Source organism: Magnolia sinica, chromosome 1 (genome assembly GCF_029962835.1).
Source record: "Magnolia sinica isolate HGM2019 chromosome 1, MsV1, whole genome shotgun sequence".
NCBI lineage: Eukaryota > Viridiplantae > Streptophyta > Magnoliopsida > Magnoliales > Magnoliaceae > Magnolia > Magnolia sinica.
The window spans coordinates 82519287-82539912 of record NC_080573.1 but is presented as its reverse complement, the minus strand read 5'-3'; the positions used below and the strand labels follow the sequence as shown (position 1 = coordinate 82539912).

Below are 20626 nucleotides of genomic sequence, written 5' to 3'. Positions count from 1 at the left end.
GATTTGAGCCTAATGGACAATATTTGTAGGTTCACTCAAGAATAGGGAGAGGCCCTTTGCTTGCCCATCTCTGTATCTGAAATTGAGAATGCAATTAAATGCGCTTGTCCAAATAAAGCTCTTGGCCTAGATGGATTCAATGCTCATTTCTATAAAGATTTTTGGCCCATAATTGGAAGGGATGTGTGTAATGCGATAATTAGCTTCTTTCAAACCTCAAGACTTTTAAAGCAATTAAACAACAATGTTAATTGCTTTGATTCCTAAAACTGACACCATCTCCTCTCCTAATGACCTAAGACCCATTTCACTTACCAATGAGATCTATAAGATTATCTCTAGAATTATGGTGAACCAGATGAAATTCGTGATGCCTCATAGTATAAATCACTCCCAATCGACCTTTATACAGAGTAGAAATATCTCAAACAATATCCTGCTTAGCCATGATTTGTTGCACGGCATTCATCTTGACTCAGGCCCTGATAGGATGTGCCTTAAAGTTGACTTAAGGAAAGCCTTGGACTCTCTCAATTGGAGTTTCCTTCTGACAGCCCTTCGATCTCTAAATTTTCTTGAAAATTTTATAGGTTGGATATCTTCCAACATTTCTAACCCTGCTTCCTATCATAGTCAATGTAGAGGTTTGTGGGTTCTTTAATAGCAATAGAGGCTTGCATCAAAGTGACCGTCTCTCCTTTCATCTTTTCCATAGTGACAAAAATGTTTTTTTTTTTTAAAAAAAAAAAACAATGAGAACTTTTATTAAGAGAATGCCGAAGCCAAAAAAAAACAATAGCAAAAAAAAAACTATACAACAAGCTAGACAGACTTTACAACTCAGCCCAACTTTTCAGGAATCGAATTACAACCTTCGAGGCCATAACCCATTTTATTACTTGCCATTTCGCTGATTGAAAGACATTCTTTACTCGCCACGCACGATTTCTGAAGCATCTATGGATTCCTTTCCTTCCATGGGAACCATAAGCTGACTAGCATCACAAGTCACCACACTTTTCTGATGGCCATTGTATGCACACCATCATGCCACGATAGGAAGAACTGCCCAATGGATTCAGGCGAGACCCATAGAATACCGAATAGATCGAAGAACTTTTGCCACAGCTTCCTAGCAAAAGCACAATGTATAAAAATGGTCCACCGTCTCTTCATCTTGGTAGCACATCACACATTCATTTGGGAGAATCATCTTCCTTTTCCTGAGATTATCAACTGTGACCTTACTACATCCTACTAGCCATGCAAAAGCCACCACCTTTGAGGGCGCTCCATGGCGCCACACAAACACCGTAGGACTTGACCCACCTCTCAACCTGCCTCCCTCTAAGAGCTTATAGAAGGATCTAACCGAAAGTTTTCCGGATCTCTCTTTCAACCACACCAACGAGTCTGAATCTAAAACCACCGGCCTTATGGAAGAAAGAAGGGACAACAATTTAACAAATTCCTCAACCTCTTCGTTGACTAAATTCCTCCTGCATGGCAAAGCCCATATTACCTGATCCCCTAGGAGGGAAAAACGACTTGCCATCGTTATCCCCTCCCTTGAAGCTGCCCTTGCCACCAAAGGGAAAGCCTCCTCCAAAGACTGAGATCCCACCCAAATATAATCCTAAAACCTAATTTTCAAACTATCACCTAAAGAGAAACCAATACCTTCCCACACCATGTGCTGGAGATGTTTTTGACCCTCTTTAGCAAATGTTGTAAAAATGATTATGTCCGCTCCCCTTTCTCTAGAGGAGACTTAACCAGCTTTCACCTCCTATTTGTTGATGATCTCGTGATTTTCGCTAGCACGAATCCGCAATCAACTATGAATCTAAAATGCCTTTCTGAAAATTTTGGTAAGTACTCGCGTCTTGAAATCAACTTTAATAAGATTGTTATCATCTTCTCTAGTTCCTATCAATTGAAGGATATAATTAAAGCAATCCTGAATGTGGAAGAAGGGATCTTGCCTCAATACTTAGGTCTCTCCCTTTACTTGCCTCCAAATTCATGATTGCGAGACGCTCCTGGATAAAATGAACAAACAATTAAGTGGTTGGAAAGCATCTCTCCTTTCCAATTCAGTCAACTCTCCTCTCACCTTTTTTGATTGCATGTTGTTTTGCTTCCAAAGGGTTGTATTGTTCTTCTTGAAAGGCGTATCAGAAACTTCCTTTGGGGCAATTCTAAAATCCATTCTATTCATTGGGGCCAAATTTGTAGGCCTAAGATTGAAAGTGGTCTTGTCATTGATTCTTTAGAAGCCTCTGCTAAAGCTCGCCTCATTAAGAAGCTTTGGAAGATTATCCACAAAGATTCTAGCCTCTGGGGAAGATATGTTCAAGCAAAGTATATCAAAGGAAGATTCGTTTAGAATATTGAGATTGCTGCTTCAACCTCTTGGGCTTGGAGCAACATTCTCAATGTGTGCCCATGACATGCCAAATACCTGATTGGTAATGGTAATCTAGCTAATTTTTAGTATGATCCTTGGTTAGGGGACTCTAGTCTCATTGATCATTATGGTCATAGGGCCATTTATGACCCCAGCATGGATCCACGCTTAAAACTTTGTGCCTTCATTCGCAATAATGAATGGCACACTCCCCATCCCATTGGCCTTGTTGAGATTTTCAATCAAATGAATGACATATTGCTTACCTCCATTGATGATGAAATTGTTTGGACCCTCTGCCCAAAAGGCCAACTTTTTCTTTCCACAGCCATTAAAGCAATGGGACCAAGATTTCTTTCTACCTCCTGGCAGGATCTTATTTGGCTTAAAGGAAATATTTCAAAGAATTCTATTACGGCAGAGATGACTTTTCTCGCTAAATTAAAAACTAAAGACATGATGATTAAATTTGGAAATTATCATAGATCAATGGCCAACACTTATTTAATTGCCCTTATCTTTCTTAGATCTGAGAGCAGCTTAATTAAAAGATGGGTTTAACTTTTCCCTTAGCCTTCCCTTATCCCAATCTGTCCACCTTTTTGTGGAAAGCTCAGGGGATTCTGTTACTTATTGAGCATAAGAAATAACTATATTTCCAATAACAAAACTCGCTACAAGGAATCCGCCCTTAGGTATATCCTAAAATATGTGAGATCTAGAGCCATTTTAATCTTTGGGCCATCAGTTGTGATTAGGCCCCGTTTGGATGGGAGTAAATGGAGGTAAATGGGAGAATTGGGAGTACATGGAGGTAAATAACATTTAAAGCATGTTTGGATGGGAGTAAATGCATGGAAATGAAATGTAATGGGAGTAATTGAGCTTGCAAATGAAATCCTCTCTACGAGAGAGGATTTGGAAGTAAATGGGGTGAAATGCCTTTTTGAGCTCCTTTGGAGAGTGGCACAAGTAAACAAAAGTGTTGCTATGTACATGTCCGTCATACATGTACCACGCCAACGATACTCCAAAACAATCTAATTATCGGCTACACTAAACTCACACCAATAAAATGATTCAAACCGTCCAAAGGCTGAGCATCTAAATGAACAGTTAAAAAACTTTAGCAAGTTGCTTGTTTGTGATCCTTACATTGTGGCCCACCCCATGCTTAAAATTTCCTCTTCTTTTTTTTTGGCTAAAGTATATTTTTCAATGGCATTATTATAATCATTCAATTAAATATCAAATATATATACTGATTTGAGATATTAAAGATGATTTGGGATATCATATATGTTCCTGTGAATATATTGAAAAAATCCAATGCATTCCAATTCCTCCCATTTACTCCCATCCAAATAGAAAATTTGGATTTCCAATGCATTTCATTTACTCCCATCCAAACACAACTAAATAAGACATTAACTCCCAATTCATTTACCTCCAATTCCATTTCCCATTTATCTCCATTTACAAGCTCCCAATCGAGCGCTTATGCAACTGGGTCTATCTCAGCAACTTGGGACCTCCCAACCTATTATTTTCTAATTCAGAAACTACCTGCACCCAAGGTATTCAAAATCGGTTATGTAACGGCCGTAATAGCTATTACGTAATGGTAACGGTCATAACCATTACGCGTTATGGGGTTGAAATGGCCATAACGGTGCCGTAACGGTCCTGTAACAATTTTTTCAAAAAAGCAAAAAAGGGCCATAACGGTAATGATGGTGGCAATTACGGCCACCGTTACCATTTTCGAACACCTTGCCTGTGCCTCTAGTGAACATATCTTTATCCCTAAGCAGTAGTTAGATCCTCTCCGGCGCTGAAATATGCCCTACCCAAATTGGTCTCTTATGTTAGCAATCTTGGGTGTTGTCTCTGAGATTGATGCCCAGGGGCCTGGAGACAAATGCTTGCACCTATCTTTCTTTGGTCTTACTAGGTTTTGCACTGCTTCGATTGGAGGATTTGCTCTAGAGGTTCATAATGACGATTCGATCACCTTGTTGACGTGTCTTAAAGCATTTTGTTAGTCTATGCAGCTCTTTGTTCGTTCGGGATCTGATTTCCTGAGCTGATTTGGTGGTCGGACCTAAATGATAAGCAAGTAGCATCACAATCTCATCTCTAGGCTAGCTAACGTTTCTTTTGGCAGGGTTTCCCACATCATTTCCTCAGTTGCGCTTGCCACTTGTTTGCCTTCTTATAGTCTCTGTCGATAGTGGGGCTTCTTCTTGCTTTTGCCCTGGTTTGGGGTTTTTTATTCTTTTCTTCCCCGGTCCAAGTGCGGGCATTCTTCTCTCTTTTTCTTTTTCTTTTTCTTTTTCTTTTTTGCTTCCCTAGCCCAGAGTGTGGGTTTCTCCTTTTGCTCTTGGCCTCTTTTAATTTTTGGGTCACTGGCCTTTTGGGATTAATAATTTTTTGGTTATCTTCAAAAAAATAATTTAAAAAAAAAAAAATCAAAGCATAAATCAATACATTCTAAATAAACAGCTACATTTCATCCAAGCCAACGATAAGAGTAGAGAACCATAATTTTGGGACAGTAAAAATAGCAATCCAGATTGCAAATGACCCACAATTCAGATGGCATGATTCAGAATAGAAAATGTAAGGGGGTAGGCAACTTAGGTAACACCAATCTCTACCATAAAAGAATTGCATTTTATTTTTTACAGAAGGGAAAGTATACAAGATAACAAAATATGGTACACTAAGACATTCTTGAAGTAGCTCCACAACAATTTAGACCAAAAAGGAAACAGATTTTTACTTAGCACTTCCAACAACTGGAAATAGACAATAGTTACCTAAGGAAACTAAATATTAAGGTTCAAAAAGTCCTGATCCAACAATCCTGACATCCAAACTGAACAAGCCTTGCATCTTGATTGTTTCAATTTAGTCCAACAAAGCAAGGGATCATTCATTGCAAAGTGAAATGAGTAAAATTAGTGGGGACAATAACTGAACCTTGTCCATCAGCCAGAATGCAATAGTTTTGTCACCAACAAGAGCTTGATCATGACTTTCAGCATATGCGACGCATTTCTCTCCCCACCTTCTATTTGTAAGTGTGTAAACAATGTCACCCATTTTCCAATCCTCATCCTTTTGCCTGAACATGGAGAAACAAGATAAGGGACATGATAAACCCATGGTCTTGACACTTGGAAGAGTTACAAATGCCAGATAGTCTTCCAGACTCACTACTAACTGATCAAATACATTCCTTACCAGCATTGTAGATTAGGAAACTCTAACCAGAATTCAACTGGTGTTAGTGGTGTGGCTTGAGTTTAAATCAATTAGAGATAAGAAATGCACTGATCATTGGAATAACAATCCTGGGTCTTACTAATATGAGCCGATTTTCTACTTTCTGGTCAAATCTGGGAGATCTAGATGCAATTTGATGGAGCAAGGAATAGGTACAAACTACAACTAACACATAACATATGGATCCAAACCACAACAAAAACAAAAAATAAATATGGTGATGAGGCATCAACGAGGATGATTGAATAAAAAAGTAAAATAAAACATTTAATTAAAATAGAAAGAGTTTCTACCAAAATATGTTTCAAAACAATATTGCAAGATGGCAAGAAAAACATAAAAAAAGAAAGGCGTCCAATGAATTACTTGATATTTGGAAATACAAAAGAGGCAACGTCAAATATTCATTGTCCAAAAATGAAAAGAGAGAGAGAGAGAGAGAGAGAGAGAGAGAGAGAGAGAGAGAGAGAAACCCATCTTTATTCCAACTCAAAGAAGCACTATGAAGAAGACTTGAGCAAATATTGCATACAAATGTATTGGTTATAATTTGAATGGGTAAAGAAAAACGTTACAAATTTTGACAAATGGAAATTTGTCTTTCTTTCTTTTGGTATAATAAATTAATTTTTTAGTCATGAGGATTCCAAAAGCAAGAAAAGTGCGCAGCTCATTAAAGTTTCACCCACCTGATGAGAATGGAGTATCAAAGCAAACATGATGACTACAAAAAAGATCACCAACTACATGTGAACCGGATTTTATGTTTAGTAGTCCAATTCTCAGATGCAACACAGTAATTGTACTCCTATAGTTTCAAATGGTAGTTCTACATTAGCGATGATATTGCTACAGCATTTATTTAACGCGTAAGCATAGATCCCTATCAATCTAAGCACAATATATGTAAATAGATACATAATTGATCCTATCAATATGTACTAAAGAGATGTCAAAATACGTTCATGCCTATCAACAAGGTGTCAGTCTCACGATATTGTTAAAAGAACTGTGGCAGGGAATTTCAGTGAGGCCTTACTTAAGAATTTCAATCCATTTGTCAGCAACAGCCATATGGAGGCGATAATCAAATCCTACACCACCATCTTGAACAGGTATGCAGAAAGTTGGCATTCCACTGACCTAAAAATACAAAGATATCTCAGTTGGTAAGACATATGTTTAGTCAGCAGGTCTCAGTGAACTAAAAAAACATTTTTAAAAAATCCATCTCTTCGATGTAAATTTTAAATTTTATTTTTGTTAATAAAATAGCGGCGGTACCATCCACCTTCACAAAAAATAAATAAATAAATAAATATTAAAAATTAAAAATTAAAAAAACACTATGAATTTCAAATCATTTATGCCATCTTAATGAAGTGCAAAGGATCCAGAAAGAAAAATATAAACTGGTGAATTGCATGCTTACTGGGTATTGCCAGTGCTAAGTACCAGCACATAAACCCATTAATTCTCCAGCTCTTCATTAGTGGTCGTCCTAGTGTTGCTGAATATGCTCATTTCAAGAAAGGGGAAGAAAAAGGAAGAAGAAGAAGAAGAAAAGAGAGAGAGAGAGAGAGAGAGAGAGAGAGAGAGAGAGAGAACTGAAGTACTAGATTCCTCTACTTGGGTACTAGGGAAAATGTAAGGGTAAGGGATATGCCCATCAATAGATCAGACTGGCCAGACGAACTGGCAGATCAGGTTGGACATGGGTCTGGTCTTTGTCAGGTTAGATCTGGATCCAGTACTGGGATCCGAATCAGATTGCTAGACAGATCGGATTTGGATCAACTCCGAGACACCTAGATCCAAGTCAGATCTGGAGTAAGAACTAGAACCCGAACTAAATCTGCCCCATTTACAGCATAATAAGAGAGCCCCATTCCCTGAGGATTGAAACTTAGATCTGCTAGGATTTGAAATCTAGCATTTGGAAAAGAAATGGACCACATTCCCTGATTGTATTCTGATTGAAAGCAAGCCAATTGCTAACATACTTCCTAGGTTTACATTACATGAAAAATAGAACGCTGGTCCAAGATGGGTTGGTCTCTTTCAACGCCAATCCCAAAGAGAACAGGGAAAATCTACCTTATGAGTCACCTCGTGTAGCGATCCTAGAATGACACACGTGCACAAACATACCCAAATGTACATACATGCACTTACACACCCATGTACATACTCGAGTCTACACACCAGCACACTTGTACTCACATGCACCAACATGTACACACACATATGCACTTTTTTCCTTTGGGGGAGGGGGGTTAGTTTTTAGGCTTTCCAAACCTTTTTTGTGGAGAGAGAGAGAGAGAGAGAGAGAGAGAGAGAGAGAAGGGGAGAGTTCTTTTTATTTTATTTTATTGTATCTCACCCTCTTTCTGATTTGTATCATGCATGTACAGATGTTTTTTTTTTCTCAGATTGTAATACGTCCTATCATCTTGTATTCTCCATATTTTATTTTATTCAGATTTTCAGATTTTATTTTATTGTAACATATGCACAGATTTTTCAGATTGCGATGCATCTTATCATCTTGCATCTCCAGATATTATTTCATTGTAATACATGTACAAAATTTCCAGATTATGATGCATCTTATCATCTTGCATTTTAAGATTTTATTTTATAGTAATACACATACAGATTTTCCAGATTTGCAATGGTCGAAGACTATTGTAAATTCTTAGAAATAGTTCGTGAATTTTCGGAACGTGATTGTGAATTATTGTTGATTCACGAAAAATAAAAAATAAAAATAAACGTGTGGTATTTGGAGACAGTTTGTGTATTATTGTCAGGAAGATTTTTGCAAAATCACATGTTCAATGGTGTCGAGTTTTCAATCAAAGTAGAACTGATCATGTGAATTTTTTAAAAACAATAATTTGGGAAAAATCATGTGTTGTTAATTTTTCAAAAATTATAAACTATATCTGGGATGTGAGAAAATAGGTAGGGCAATTAAGCCCCTTGGGTTGTAAGTCACTAAAGTATAAATAGGTAGAGCAATCGAGTCCCTTGGGTTGAAAATCCCTAAAGCATAAATAAGTGGGGTGATTGATACCCTTGGGTTGAAATCCCAAAACCCCAGCAGGTACCTTTTGGAATCCCCATTGATCGAAGATAGGTGGGTGAAACAGACCACTTCTACAAGCTGGGTGTAGTAGTCTGACTAGCTAACGTACTAATGGTCACCCATTAATCGAGGCCTAGTGGGTGCAACATACCACTTATGCAGGACAGGTAGGTTTCAGACAGTGTTGGCAAACTAGTTTGAATGGCATGGTATTTTGAAAATTTAATCTGTGTTGATTATTAGTGATGGCTTTCTCGATTGCTTTCTATACAAAAATGTAGTGATTATTTGTTATGTCATGCATGTCACCTTTTTAATGACATTTCTTTTAATTAGAGGATCATTTGGAATAAGTTTCGTTTTTTTTTAGATGATGACATTTTCAATGTTGGACGAAGTTGATGTTCTCCTTTACTTAAAATAAAAATATTATCTATGGACATTAGGTAATAGTATTATTAGTTATTTATTCAATTAATGGATTGTTGGACACAAAACTTACATCGTGTCCCCTGGGTGTGGGATCTGGGTCAAGCGAATCCAGGTGCCGAACTCGAGGTGTTGCACCACGGTTAACCAATTGTCAAGCAATTACTAGGATGACAAGCTAGCCAACTATGAGTTCCAATTCCTACACAATCCCTTGCACTCAATCTCCATTCTAGTCAACCATATAAAATAAACATTGACAAAAATGGAAAACAAAAAAGAAAAAGTTACGACCAGTGCATATATCACTAAACTGACGACTCTTATCCAAGCAATGTTTTAAATATTGACGATATCGGCCAATATATCCCACGATATATCTTGTATCTCACCTATAAGATACGAAACACATAGGTAGTGTAGATATATCCCATATATTCAATCCAGTGAGCATTTTCAATTTCCGATCCATTTTTTTGCTGAAATTATGTTAAATCAGTGTCAAATTATCATAAATCCTTTAGTTCTTCATGTTTTGAATGAAAAATCATAGAGTAGGAGCTTTGATTTCGATATCCATTGGATCTTCATGTTCTCATTTTTTTTTTTTCGAAAATTTCCTTCAACCAACTATCAATTGAGACTAATTTCGAAATATTTAGGAGTATTTGACGAAATGATCACCACATACACTCTAATTTTGAAATTTGGTGGCCCAATTTGGGGAAACTTCTAAATTTCCCTAATTTCTCCCAAATTGCTTGCAATGTTGCACTCCAAACATGAAATCAAGCTTGTATGAGGGCTGATCTACTGATTTGTAAGTCCGTGTCAATTTTCAGAAAATCGAAATCAATTTTTAATTAAAAATAAAAAACATTAAAAAATTAATTTTTTTCCAAAATTTCCCTTTAACCAACTGTCAATTAAGACTAATTTCGAAGTATTTAGGAGTGTTTGATGAAATGATCATCACATACACTCTAAATATTATGCATTCAATTTGAATATAGTTGCATTAGTTCAGTCAGACAATGCGCAACTTAGGACCTTATACCTCAAAGGCTTAGGCTACCTTAAATGGCAAGTGGTAAACTGGAGGAGGTTAGATGGGGGCAAAGGTGGCGACTCCAGCCTGGAAGGGGGGTGAGGCTGAGCTCACGCAAGATGCCTTACACTGTCAGGGCTTAGGTAGTAACCCACCCACCCACCCCCCAAAAAAAAGGAAGTTTAGGACCCTATACAAAGCAAATCTATTAAGTGCATTTCTTTTTTGAGATGTTATGATTTCAAATTGTGTATTAAGGTCTTTTTTAACAATCCCTGAAGTGCGATAAATTACTCGACAGAAATGATATTATCCCATGCAATAACCAATACGTATCTATATCCCAAGGATGTGATATGTAACATGATCATTGTTTTCATGTGCAACCGCATATGCACATATGCAATCACATATGCCCTTATCCATATGCAGATCGCATATGTGCCATTTGTGAAAGTATGCAATCGCATACGCGACGTATGCGATCACATATTGGCCAATGGTTGGCACATTATTCTCTCTTTTTTCTTTTCTTTTTTGGCTTTTTGCAAAAAAAAAAAAAAAAACACTTTTTTCCTATAATAAAAAAAAAAAGGCTTCCAAACCTCCCCCATTTGCCTCCAAAACACTCTTACTCTCTTCTTTTCTTACATTTCTTAATCCAAGTGGTCTTAATCTCTCTCTCATTTCCTACTTCCAAGTGGTTTTAATCTCTCTCTCTCTCTCTCTCTCTCTCTCTCTCTCTCTCTCTCTCTCTCGGAAGTTGGAAGATCAAGATTCAAGCACTTGATGTTTAATTGATTTTATTTCTCTCAAATATATTTTAAATATGTAAAATTAGTTATCTATTAACTTAGGAAAGTTTCCCTTAATTTATTTTTTTTACATTTTTTTTTCATATTTTTTATTTTTTAAAATTTTTCAAAAAATAAAAAATATGTAGTCGCATATGTGAAAATGCAATCGCACATGATCGCATATGCAATTCAACAACATTGAACGTGATACCGATTTTTCGAACACTACATCCAAGATCATCAAATATCATATGGTATACATATCATTGTCTCAAAATGATGAAATTAAAAGATCGCTTCACATTTCCTGCATAATATATTGCATGCATCTACTATGGTGCATGATTCAGTCAGAGATTGCAAGAACATGCATCTTCATTGAATCTTAAATATTAGGTGTAAGAGTAATATCCCTGGTATAATAACAGCTAGTTAACTATAAGGTGCTAATTTTCCTATATATATATATATATATATAAGGATCGGCCATATCATCTAGCCAACCCCAACTAATTGGGATAAGCTTAGAAGATGATGATGATGATGATCAGCCATGCCATCCACATTGCAAGAGTACTTTGGTTTGCTAGAAAGTAACAAGCCATCATGTAAATTAAGATGCAGGAATTTTTATCAGATATCATGAGAGGGTTCTATATATCGTGGCATGCTAACTTGCACTGGTACCACTAATAACGGGTTTTTGTTGGGCCCGTGCGATGTTTGCATCAGATCCACCCCATTCACTAGAAGTGTCATTCGGTGTTAGGTCATGGGGACAAAAATCAGCCCGAATGGAAGCTCGGGTGGGCACACTACAAGGAGCAGTTGGAAGGGGATGAGCAACCAATAAAAACAGTTGGATGGCCTGTGGGGGGCACCGTGTTGTCTATATGACATCAAATCCATTCATCATATGCGTCCAACCAAAATGGACACAAAAAATCAGGCCATTGTAAAACCCAGGTGAGCCACAATTTGTAAATTTAGTGGGTTTAGACATGATTTTACATCGTTCCCTGCTTTCCACAGTCCACCCACTTATGTTTTGGATCAGCCTGATTTTTGGTTTCTACGATGAGCATGAGTGGAATGGACTGAATAAACATTGTGCGGGCCACAGCCAAGTACCAGCCCATGGAGGTACCAATTTCAGAGTGTCAATGTCTTGGGACCGAAACCAGTACAACTCGGTCCTGTTTCAGTGTGGTGACTCGTATTGTTTCATTCCAAAACTGATACAATTCAAGTCATATCAGACAATATCTATCTAAAACCATAACCCCACAGGTAGTGATGGTACCAATACCATGTGAGCACAAACCAACCCCCTCGAAACACACAAACACACGTGCAGACATAGAGGCACACACATACATAGTGTGTGCATTATACTGTACACAAGCATAATATACATGTTGTGTGTGCACCGTGTGCACTTTGCTAGGTCCACACGCATTTGGATATCCTGTCACAAAGGTGAGGTCATTTCGCTCCAAGTGGAAGGTGCAAAACTAATTGATGGCTAGAATAAATAGCTTAACCATCCGTCTATTCTGTACATTGTGGCCCATGAACGAAGTGAGTCTTGATTTTTGCAGTAAAGGATTTAAAGAGTGTGGCCCACTCGATGGAAACCTCAGACATTATATAATGGCAGGTGTGCCTACATGTGTATGGGCAGTGTCCACATGTTTGTGTGTGTGTGTGGGTGGATCCACAAGCATATATCACAGTTATAGTCGAGCCCCAGAGAGTCCCATTCTGGTGGAGGCATTTAATGGTCATCTCAGGGAAAAGAATGGGGTTTCAGAGGAGTGGCATATTTCGAGGAATAGCCAGGAGCTGTCTGGTAATGGGCATGGTTTGCCAGGTGTAATTTCTTGGTCAGGACTCAGGTCGAACTAAAAGTTTCTCCAAATTTTATTGGAGGCAACTGCAATATAAAGAGTTTCGTACAGTCATCCAACGCATACGCCAGTCACTAATTTTCGTAATTTACTCCCGCATGATTGTTGTTGTAATCCTAAGAAAGGAAAATTGTGCACATTTATCAATGGAAATACGTTAAATGCTTAAGTGATCACATGTGTGAAACTAATCTTGGTTATTTACATTTTCAATGTGAATTTAAGGTAGGATTCACATGCTAGGCTTTTGTAAATCCAAATAATGCAGTGCATAGATTCTGAACACTAAAACAGAATCTTACTTACATCTTCACCAACAGTAACAGCCTCAGGGAACAGCCCATGAATGAGGTCATTAACTAGCATCAAATAAACCACTGCATCCACATCAGTTGCTAACCCAAAGTACTCATTATAGTTTCCAGTGAATCCAACCTGCAAAAACAATAAAACAAAAGATAAAGAACCGACACCTACATATAAAAGGATCAGCATGTGCGGCAAACAAATGACAGATAAATCTGCAACAAGGAGAAAATAGAAAAACTGAATCCCAGTACCACAATCTACATTGGAGGTATATATGTGAGCACTGAATTTATGAAATTTGAAATCCCATAGAAATTTAAAGGAAGAAAATAATCCTAGTAGTGGGATCGGATAACTTATTGCAGTGTCTAGATGAGAAAGACATTGTATGCCCCCTTTTGTCACTCTTTTTCTTTTTCATCTTCCAAAAATTAAAAAAAAAAAACAGAGAGACAGCTAACATATTAGCTTCTCTTAAAATGTGACTAGTATGTGTTCTCTAATCAATTAGGCATAATCTTGATCAATTAGAGGCAACCCTTGCCTAGTGCTAAGATGTCTGGGAGACCTACCCTGCCAAAAGCACACAAAATGCCTCCCATGCAACCATCTCCAATATGGAGAAATGCAAACAGGGAATATGCAGTGTAGGAAAGTGAAAAAGTCAGTAGATCTGTCTTTCTATTAATTGTTTGACAGTGCTGAATTTTGGAGTTTCTTTCCTAAGCCTATTGGTATAAGGTAACTTTTCCCTCTACAATAACAAAGTTGATGAAGGATTCCTTGAGAGGACCTTTTAGTGATAGGGGGTCAGAGCTTATGGATACTTTTTCCAACAGTGACATATAGGGCATTTGGAGGAGAGGGGATGATAAAATCTCCAGAAAAGAACTCTCTGCTATGTTGAAGTTAGAGAAAATCACCACGAATAAGGGTAGTCATTATCAAATGGTCGGGAAGCAATTTTGAACTCTCAAGAAGCAAGTTTGAATTTGCATAAGGTGCCAAGAAGCAGAGAAAGGAACTATGGTGGAATAGGAATCTATAGTACTATATAGTGAAGGTCGAGTTAAGACTTTTCCAGCATTAGCAATTGAGAATTGCAAAATAAAACCAAAAAAAAAAAAAAAAAGTGGATTTGCAAAATAGGCAATGCCAGAGCTTTTTTTCGATAAATGATGATTCATTTGGATAATCTCTTTTGCTTGAAGTTATTCACTACATTTTATTTGTTGGGCATTGAAGAAAAGCACGGGTACTGAAAAAGAAAGGAGAGCGGAAAAGGCAGAAGTACAAAAGCTGACTTAAAGATAGGCTCAAGGCATATTATTGAGTCGATGTCTAAAGGTGATATTTGCCCGCTACTGATATGAAACACCATTCTTCAAGAGGGTAACAACAAATCCGTCTCCAGGATACAACAATCCTGCTTCTCCAAATGGAGAAATGTGGGTTTCAACTTGCAAGATCCAAGTTGTACCCTAAACACACTTACAACAACAGATAAACCCTAATTTCTGTTATTCTACAATTTTTGCAGACTTTATGAATAGCAAAATTTAAGAGACTATTTTAAGAAAACTTTTAGTGATTAGAGAAGAAAAGATAGGGTCAGAGAGTATGTTCTAGTGAATCTGAAATGACCCAGCGCCAAGTATTTAATGGCTCAGATGGGCCACTTTGGAGGCTAGATGTGCCTGTTCCGTCAAACTAAACATGCACATAACCCTTCCTAGTATCAGTTGGAGGTTGTATTTAATTACACCTTTGCCACACCAGTAACAATCTCTAACCATTAACACAGGGGAAGACACTATGGGCTCTTGTGCCCACAATCAAACATTGCGGTTGCACATGCACCAATCTATTTTGATTCGACAAACAAGGTTGCTTTTGATCGAACCTACCCGTAGCCCAAAACATTCAGATGCATCTGAAAAACTTGGCCACCCGTCCTAGAAGTTTGATCAACCTTGGACATCAAATCAATAACTGGGAAAAAATTAGGGTTCCTCGGGCTCTTTTCAATGATGCACACATATGAAGTACAAGGGGCACCTCAAGCACCCTTGCACCGAAGCCCTTGCATGCGTTGTTCCTTGCATGCATCATGAATGTAACATGCACGTTCAAAGTACCAACGGATTCAAACCATCCATACAGACCCTCAAAGCTAGCAAAAGGAAGAGACATGCTAAGGATCACTTGAATGCAATTTACCATTTTTTGAAGTATCTTATTGCTTTCACTTGGACGGGGAATTCTTTATTCTGCATATGGTCATCTTCATGTTAAGGCCTATATTGATGCAAAATAAGCCAACTCTCCTTCTGATCGTCAATCTACTTAGGGTTTTTTTTCTTTTTTCTTTTTTTTTTGGGTTAGCTTGTTAGTACATACTCCACTGTTAGCCACCCCCACTCGGGAATCGATACCATGACCTCAAGTGTTGAAATGAGGTATCTTCTCTCAATCTACCACTTGAGATATGGATCAGGGTGTTATTGCACCTTAATTGGTGGGAATCTAACGATATGGAAGCACAAAAAGCAATATGCCATGCCCGCTCCAGTGCTGAAGCAGAGTGTCGGGCGATGGCTCATGGTATACGTGAGCTACTTTGGCTAAAGACTTTTTTTACTAAACTAGGTCCCCCAATGTCTCCTCCCATGACACTAGGTAGCGAAAATCTTGCAGGTATTCACATCTCGTCTAACCAAGTTTATCATGAGAGCACCAAACATATCAAGGCTGATTATTATTTTATCCAGAAGAAAGTGGCTTCTAAGGATGTTTGCATGTCATATCAAAGTCAAATACTTAGCTCAACAATTTTCTAACCAAGGGACCTGGTTGCTACCACCTTCTTCCTCTGTGTTCCAAGCTAGGCATGATTAATATCCATGCTCCAACTTGAGGGGGAGTGTAGAGATATGTAAATGTATATATAAATCCGTGCACATGTTTACTCTATTGTTATATTCCTATGGAGCATTACATGTTTTTCTCATGTTAAGATATATCTGTGTCTGTGCACGTGTGTGAGTTAGTCAATAGGTACTAACACGAGTGTTGCATTTCTCTTAAAAGTCTTCTCGTTCTTTTCCTTCTTTCTCCTTTCTCTTCTTCACTCTCACTCTCCACCGCACTCTCTCTTATCTCTCTCTCTTCTTTCAACTCTTTAACCCTTTCTATAGTGACCATTGTTTGAATTATCTCCAATATTATTGTTATCTCCTACTTGGCGACGCCGATAACACTAGTAATATTAAAAATTCCGAGCATCAACAATGTATTGCTAAGTACCACCAACGAATCGATATCGATAATATTTTCAATTGTGTAAATTCTAGGTGTCGCTCATATTACTAATGTATGATATCGCCAATGTATCATCAATATTTTCAACTATGCAAATTCTAGGTGACACTTGTATCACTAATGCATTGGCGATATCAACGTAGAGATATCACAAAAAGTTTGTTTATTAAAGAAAATTCTATTTCAAATTTTTTTTATGAACACATTCTATATGCAGTTTTCAATTTGTCGTTGCTAATATTGATAATATCTCAATATTATCATTATTGCAACATGCACGATATCAAGACCACAATCTTTTGTTTCCTTTCCGGTTGTTGATGATTTCTTTGCAAAATATTATGAGTTGTCGACATTCTGCAATATCAATGGATGTTTGGATGGAAGGTTGGATAGATGGGATGGTTAGCAAAGCCTGCAAATGGTTCTTATGACGACACACATGCTTTTAAGCCCCCATTAAATTGATACTTATTGTGGATACATTCTTTTTGCAAATTTTTTATTCCTAAATAAGCAAATATGTGTATTTTAGCATCTCCTGAAGTTTCACTGAAAATTCTACCATTTTTCCCATGTTTTCTCACATTTCTAGTTATCGGCGATATCGATATTGTTTCCAAATCCCCAACTAGCGAAACTTGTAGCGATACCGATACTTCCAACACTAACTTTGACCACTTTATCAAACTTCTCATGCTACTCTTTAAGTGTTTGTTTGAGACTATAGGGTGACTTAATTAATTTACACACTTTACTTTCTTGCCAAGAACAATAAAACCTTCTAGTTGCTCAATGTAAACATTTTCTTGTAAACCATTTAAGAAAGTTGTTTTACATACATTTAATGCATTTCTAGTTAGTAGATTGATGTTAAAGGAACTAGAACCTAATCCCTTTTTCCTTCTAGATTCTATAACGTCAATGTTACCATCATTGGGTTCCTGGGTTACCTTGACGTTACTATTATTATAAGAGGTACTAGTAGTAGTAGTAATGTCATATGCGATCGCATAATTTAACAGCATATCCCGGCTATTGGAGAATAGGTGTCAAAAAGTCTACACATTACTTTTGTGTAAATACTCTAGCCACTTATCTAGCCTTCAACCTTTCCATTGGCCCATTTGGTCTTAATTTCCTTTTATAGATCCATTTGAAACTAATTGGTTTTGACCCTAGGGGTAGATCTACTAGTTTACAAGTTCTATTTGAATTATAGAATTCATCTCATCATTTATAGCCTCTTTACAAAACGAAGCATCCTAAGACCTAAGAGCTTAATTTAAAAGATTATTTTCTATGTTGCATACTAACATGGATTCCCCTTCTTCTATCTGATTCTACAAACAGAAGGTAGAAGTAGAGTTCAAAACATGTTCGTATCGCAATCCTTTTTGTCCTAGATTCTATATCCTCATTGTTACCATCAACGGGTTCCTGGGTTACCTAGACATTACTATTATTCTAAGAGGTACTAGCAGTAGCAGCAATGTCTTATGCGATCGCATGTACCATTTTGACAGCATATAACCCCCCTCCCCCCCAAATATTCTCAACTGGGGGGAATTGATGGAGACATCAGAGGACCTACTTAAGTGTCCCAGAGAAGGAGGCGACCACCCACATTAGCACAGTTTTCTTTGTGGATGGGAGACGAGTTCCAGATGGGGCCCACCGGGCTATTTTGAAGACCCACATGCATTGGACGTGCATCAGGAAGACCCCACCTTGGGATGATGCATGTGGGCTGCTTAGGCGATCATTTTTGTCATAGGATTTCTATTTCGTGTCGATCCGACCGTTGGATCTCGTCGATCAAGCCATCAGGCCACCAAATCTTTTAAATCTGATCCCCTTGGACTCTAATCTTGCTTTCTTTATGTCTTTGGTTATTTTTAGGATTTATTTGATAGTTAAGATTGATAATAAATGTTTTCGTTTTCTTATTTTGGACGATGGGTCACTTTGTTTAAGTGAGTGGCATGCTCGTAATTATGTTGAATTTTTAATTCCGAACTTTTAATAATAAAAGCACAAGGGGGGTGGAGATCCAACCTTATTGGATTTTGTGATTTTAAAAAAAAAAAAAAAAACAGAGAGAAAAGTTCTTGTTTTCTTCATCTTCATGCGATTTGAAGATACTTCCATGCGATTTAGAAGGAAGATTAATGCAAGGTTAATCTTTATCAACGAAGGTACGAGGTCTCCATCTATCCCCACACCATCTTCTCTTCTCCCCATCCAGGTATTTTCTTCAGGGCCTGTTTGGCCAGTTGCATTGAAAAGGATTAGGTGGGATGGGATTCAAAAAACATAATTATTACCCATGGCAGGGATTGTTCCCTGTTACCATGGGATAAGCTTAATTTCATGCTTTGTTTGTAATACGGTGGTACATTGAATGGATATACCTACCATCATTTGAAACTATTGAGAATAACACACATGTGTTATATCTAAACCGTTCATTTGTTTTGTAACCTCATTTTATGGCATGGACCTAAAAATGAGGCAGATCCAAAACTTATGTGGCCCCAAAGAAGTTTTCAACGGTAAGTATTCAATCCCCGTTGATTTCTATGGTGGGGTCCACTTGAGCTTTAGATCTACTTGATTTTTTGGCCCATGCTCTAAAATGATCTCAAAAAATGGGTGGACGGTGTGGATATAGCCCACACATCATGGTGGGACCTACACAACTTGCTAACATTGAGTGAAATTGGCACAAGACCCAATGCGATTCCATCTAATCTACTTCCAAGCTTTTCCATTCTTCCCAAACATGGAGTGGAATTGGCACATGACCAGATGCAATTCCATCCCACTTAATCCTTTGCAATGCAACTGGCCAAACAGGCCCTCAGGTTTTTCATCCTCACATCCCAGATCTTCGTCTTCTCCCAAACCCAACTTTCCCATACTCATCCACAATCCAAACCCTAACCGACCTAAACCCATCCACCCCATGCCACACATGTGAATCCCACCTAGCCCATTTTGGCTTTCATCGTCCTTATATCAAAACTCCTTTCTTCCATTGCCAAAACTCTAACCCTAAACCTAAAATCCCTAACTTTCCTAGATTTTCCCTAAATTCTAAAAAACCCCTAATTCCAAAATTCTCAATTCCCATGAACCCTAATTCTTCAATTTTCAGATTTTCCACTTCCTAACCCTAATCATAAAACCTACAAATCTATCCCTTGGCTGTGGAAGGAGCCTATGCTAAATTGGAAGTTCTATCCTTCCATCGGGCCTAGTTTTAATTGATTTATGTGATTTTTTAGCATGCGGGCATGTGATTTAGACTAAATCAGATTTTATTTCCTATTGTTCACTCTTAATTACTTAGTGGATTAGCATCTTTTGTTAATTGAATTACTTTACAGACTCTTTCATAATCTCCATGTTGCATGCTAGCATTAAATCATGTGTCCTACATCAAATTTGGTATCAAAGACCATAGGTTTAGCATAGGATTTTTGTGTTGTATCTAGATTAGAGTCAGATTCAGTGTTAGTAGAGTATGCATTGCATATAGGATCATACTGCTGAATTTTTATTGGAGTATCGTATTGCTGAATTTTCAGTTTGCATCCCCACTTATACCATTGCTGAAATTTCAGCATAGTAATTTTAGGTTGTCACATTAGTGAATTTTCAGCTTAAATTTTCAGATTACACACGTGCTGAATTTTCAGTTTGGCACCCTTGGATTACTATCTTGCTGAATTTTCAACATAATATTTGAGGATAGAAACTTGCTAAATTTTCTATTTAGTGTGTCTAGCGTGATCTCTAGGTTAGTACTATCATTGTCATCACATTGTCATAAGACCTAGGGTTTCCTTTTAGAGTGTCCTTGTTTATGCCCACACATTCTGGACGTGGCTTTGGTCTACATCCCACTATGAATCTAGAGCAGATTGTTGAGGCCCTTAACGCTATCAACAATCGTCTGACGGCTATTGAAGCGCACAATAAGACCACCATGACTCAATTGGCTATGACCAATGC

General features: G+C 37.6%; 1 protein-coding gene across 5 annotated transcripts in view; it reads right to left on the bottom strand.

Moving 5' to 3' along the window:
* The window catches only part of LOC131251290 (1,4-alpha-glucan-branching enzyme 1, chloroplastic/amyloplastic), a 142997-nt gene that overhangs the window by 24316 nt on the left and 98055 nt on the right, over positions 1-20626 (bottom strand). For all 5 annotated transcript variants that reach the window (XM_058251943.1, XM_058251934.1, XM_058251926.1 and 2 more), the window contains exons 14-16: positions 13283-13411; positions 6741-6844; positions 5396-5540 (exon numbers count right to left, since the gene is read on the bottom strand). In XM_058251943.1, coding sequence (XP_058107926.1) covers positions 5396-5540; positions 6741-6844; positions 13283-13411 — 378 coding nt within the window. The remainder of the gene's footprint in view (positions 1-5395; positions 5541-6740; positions 6845-13282; positions 13412-20626) is intronic.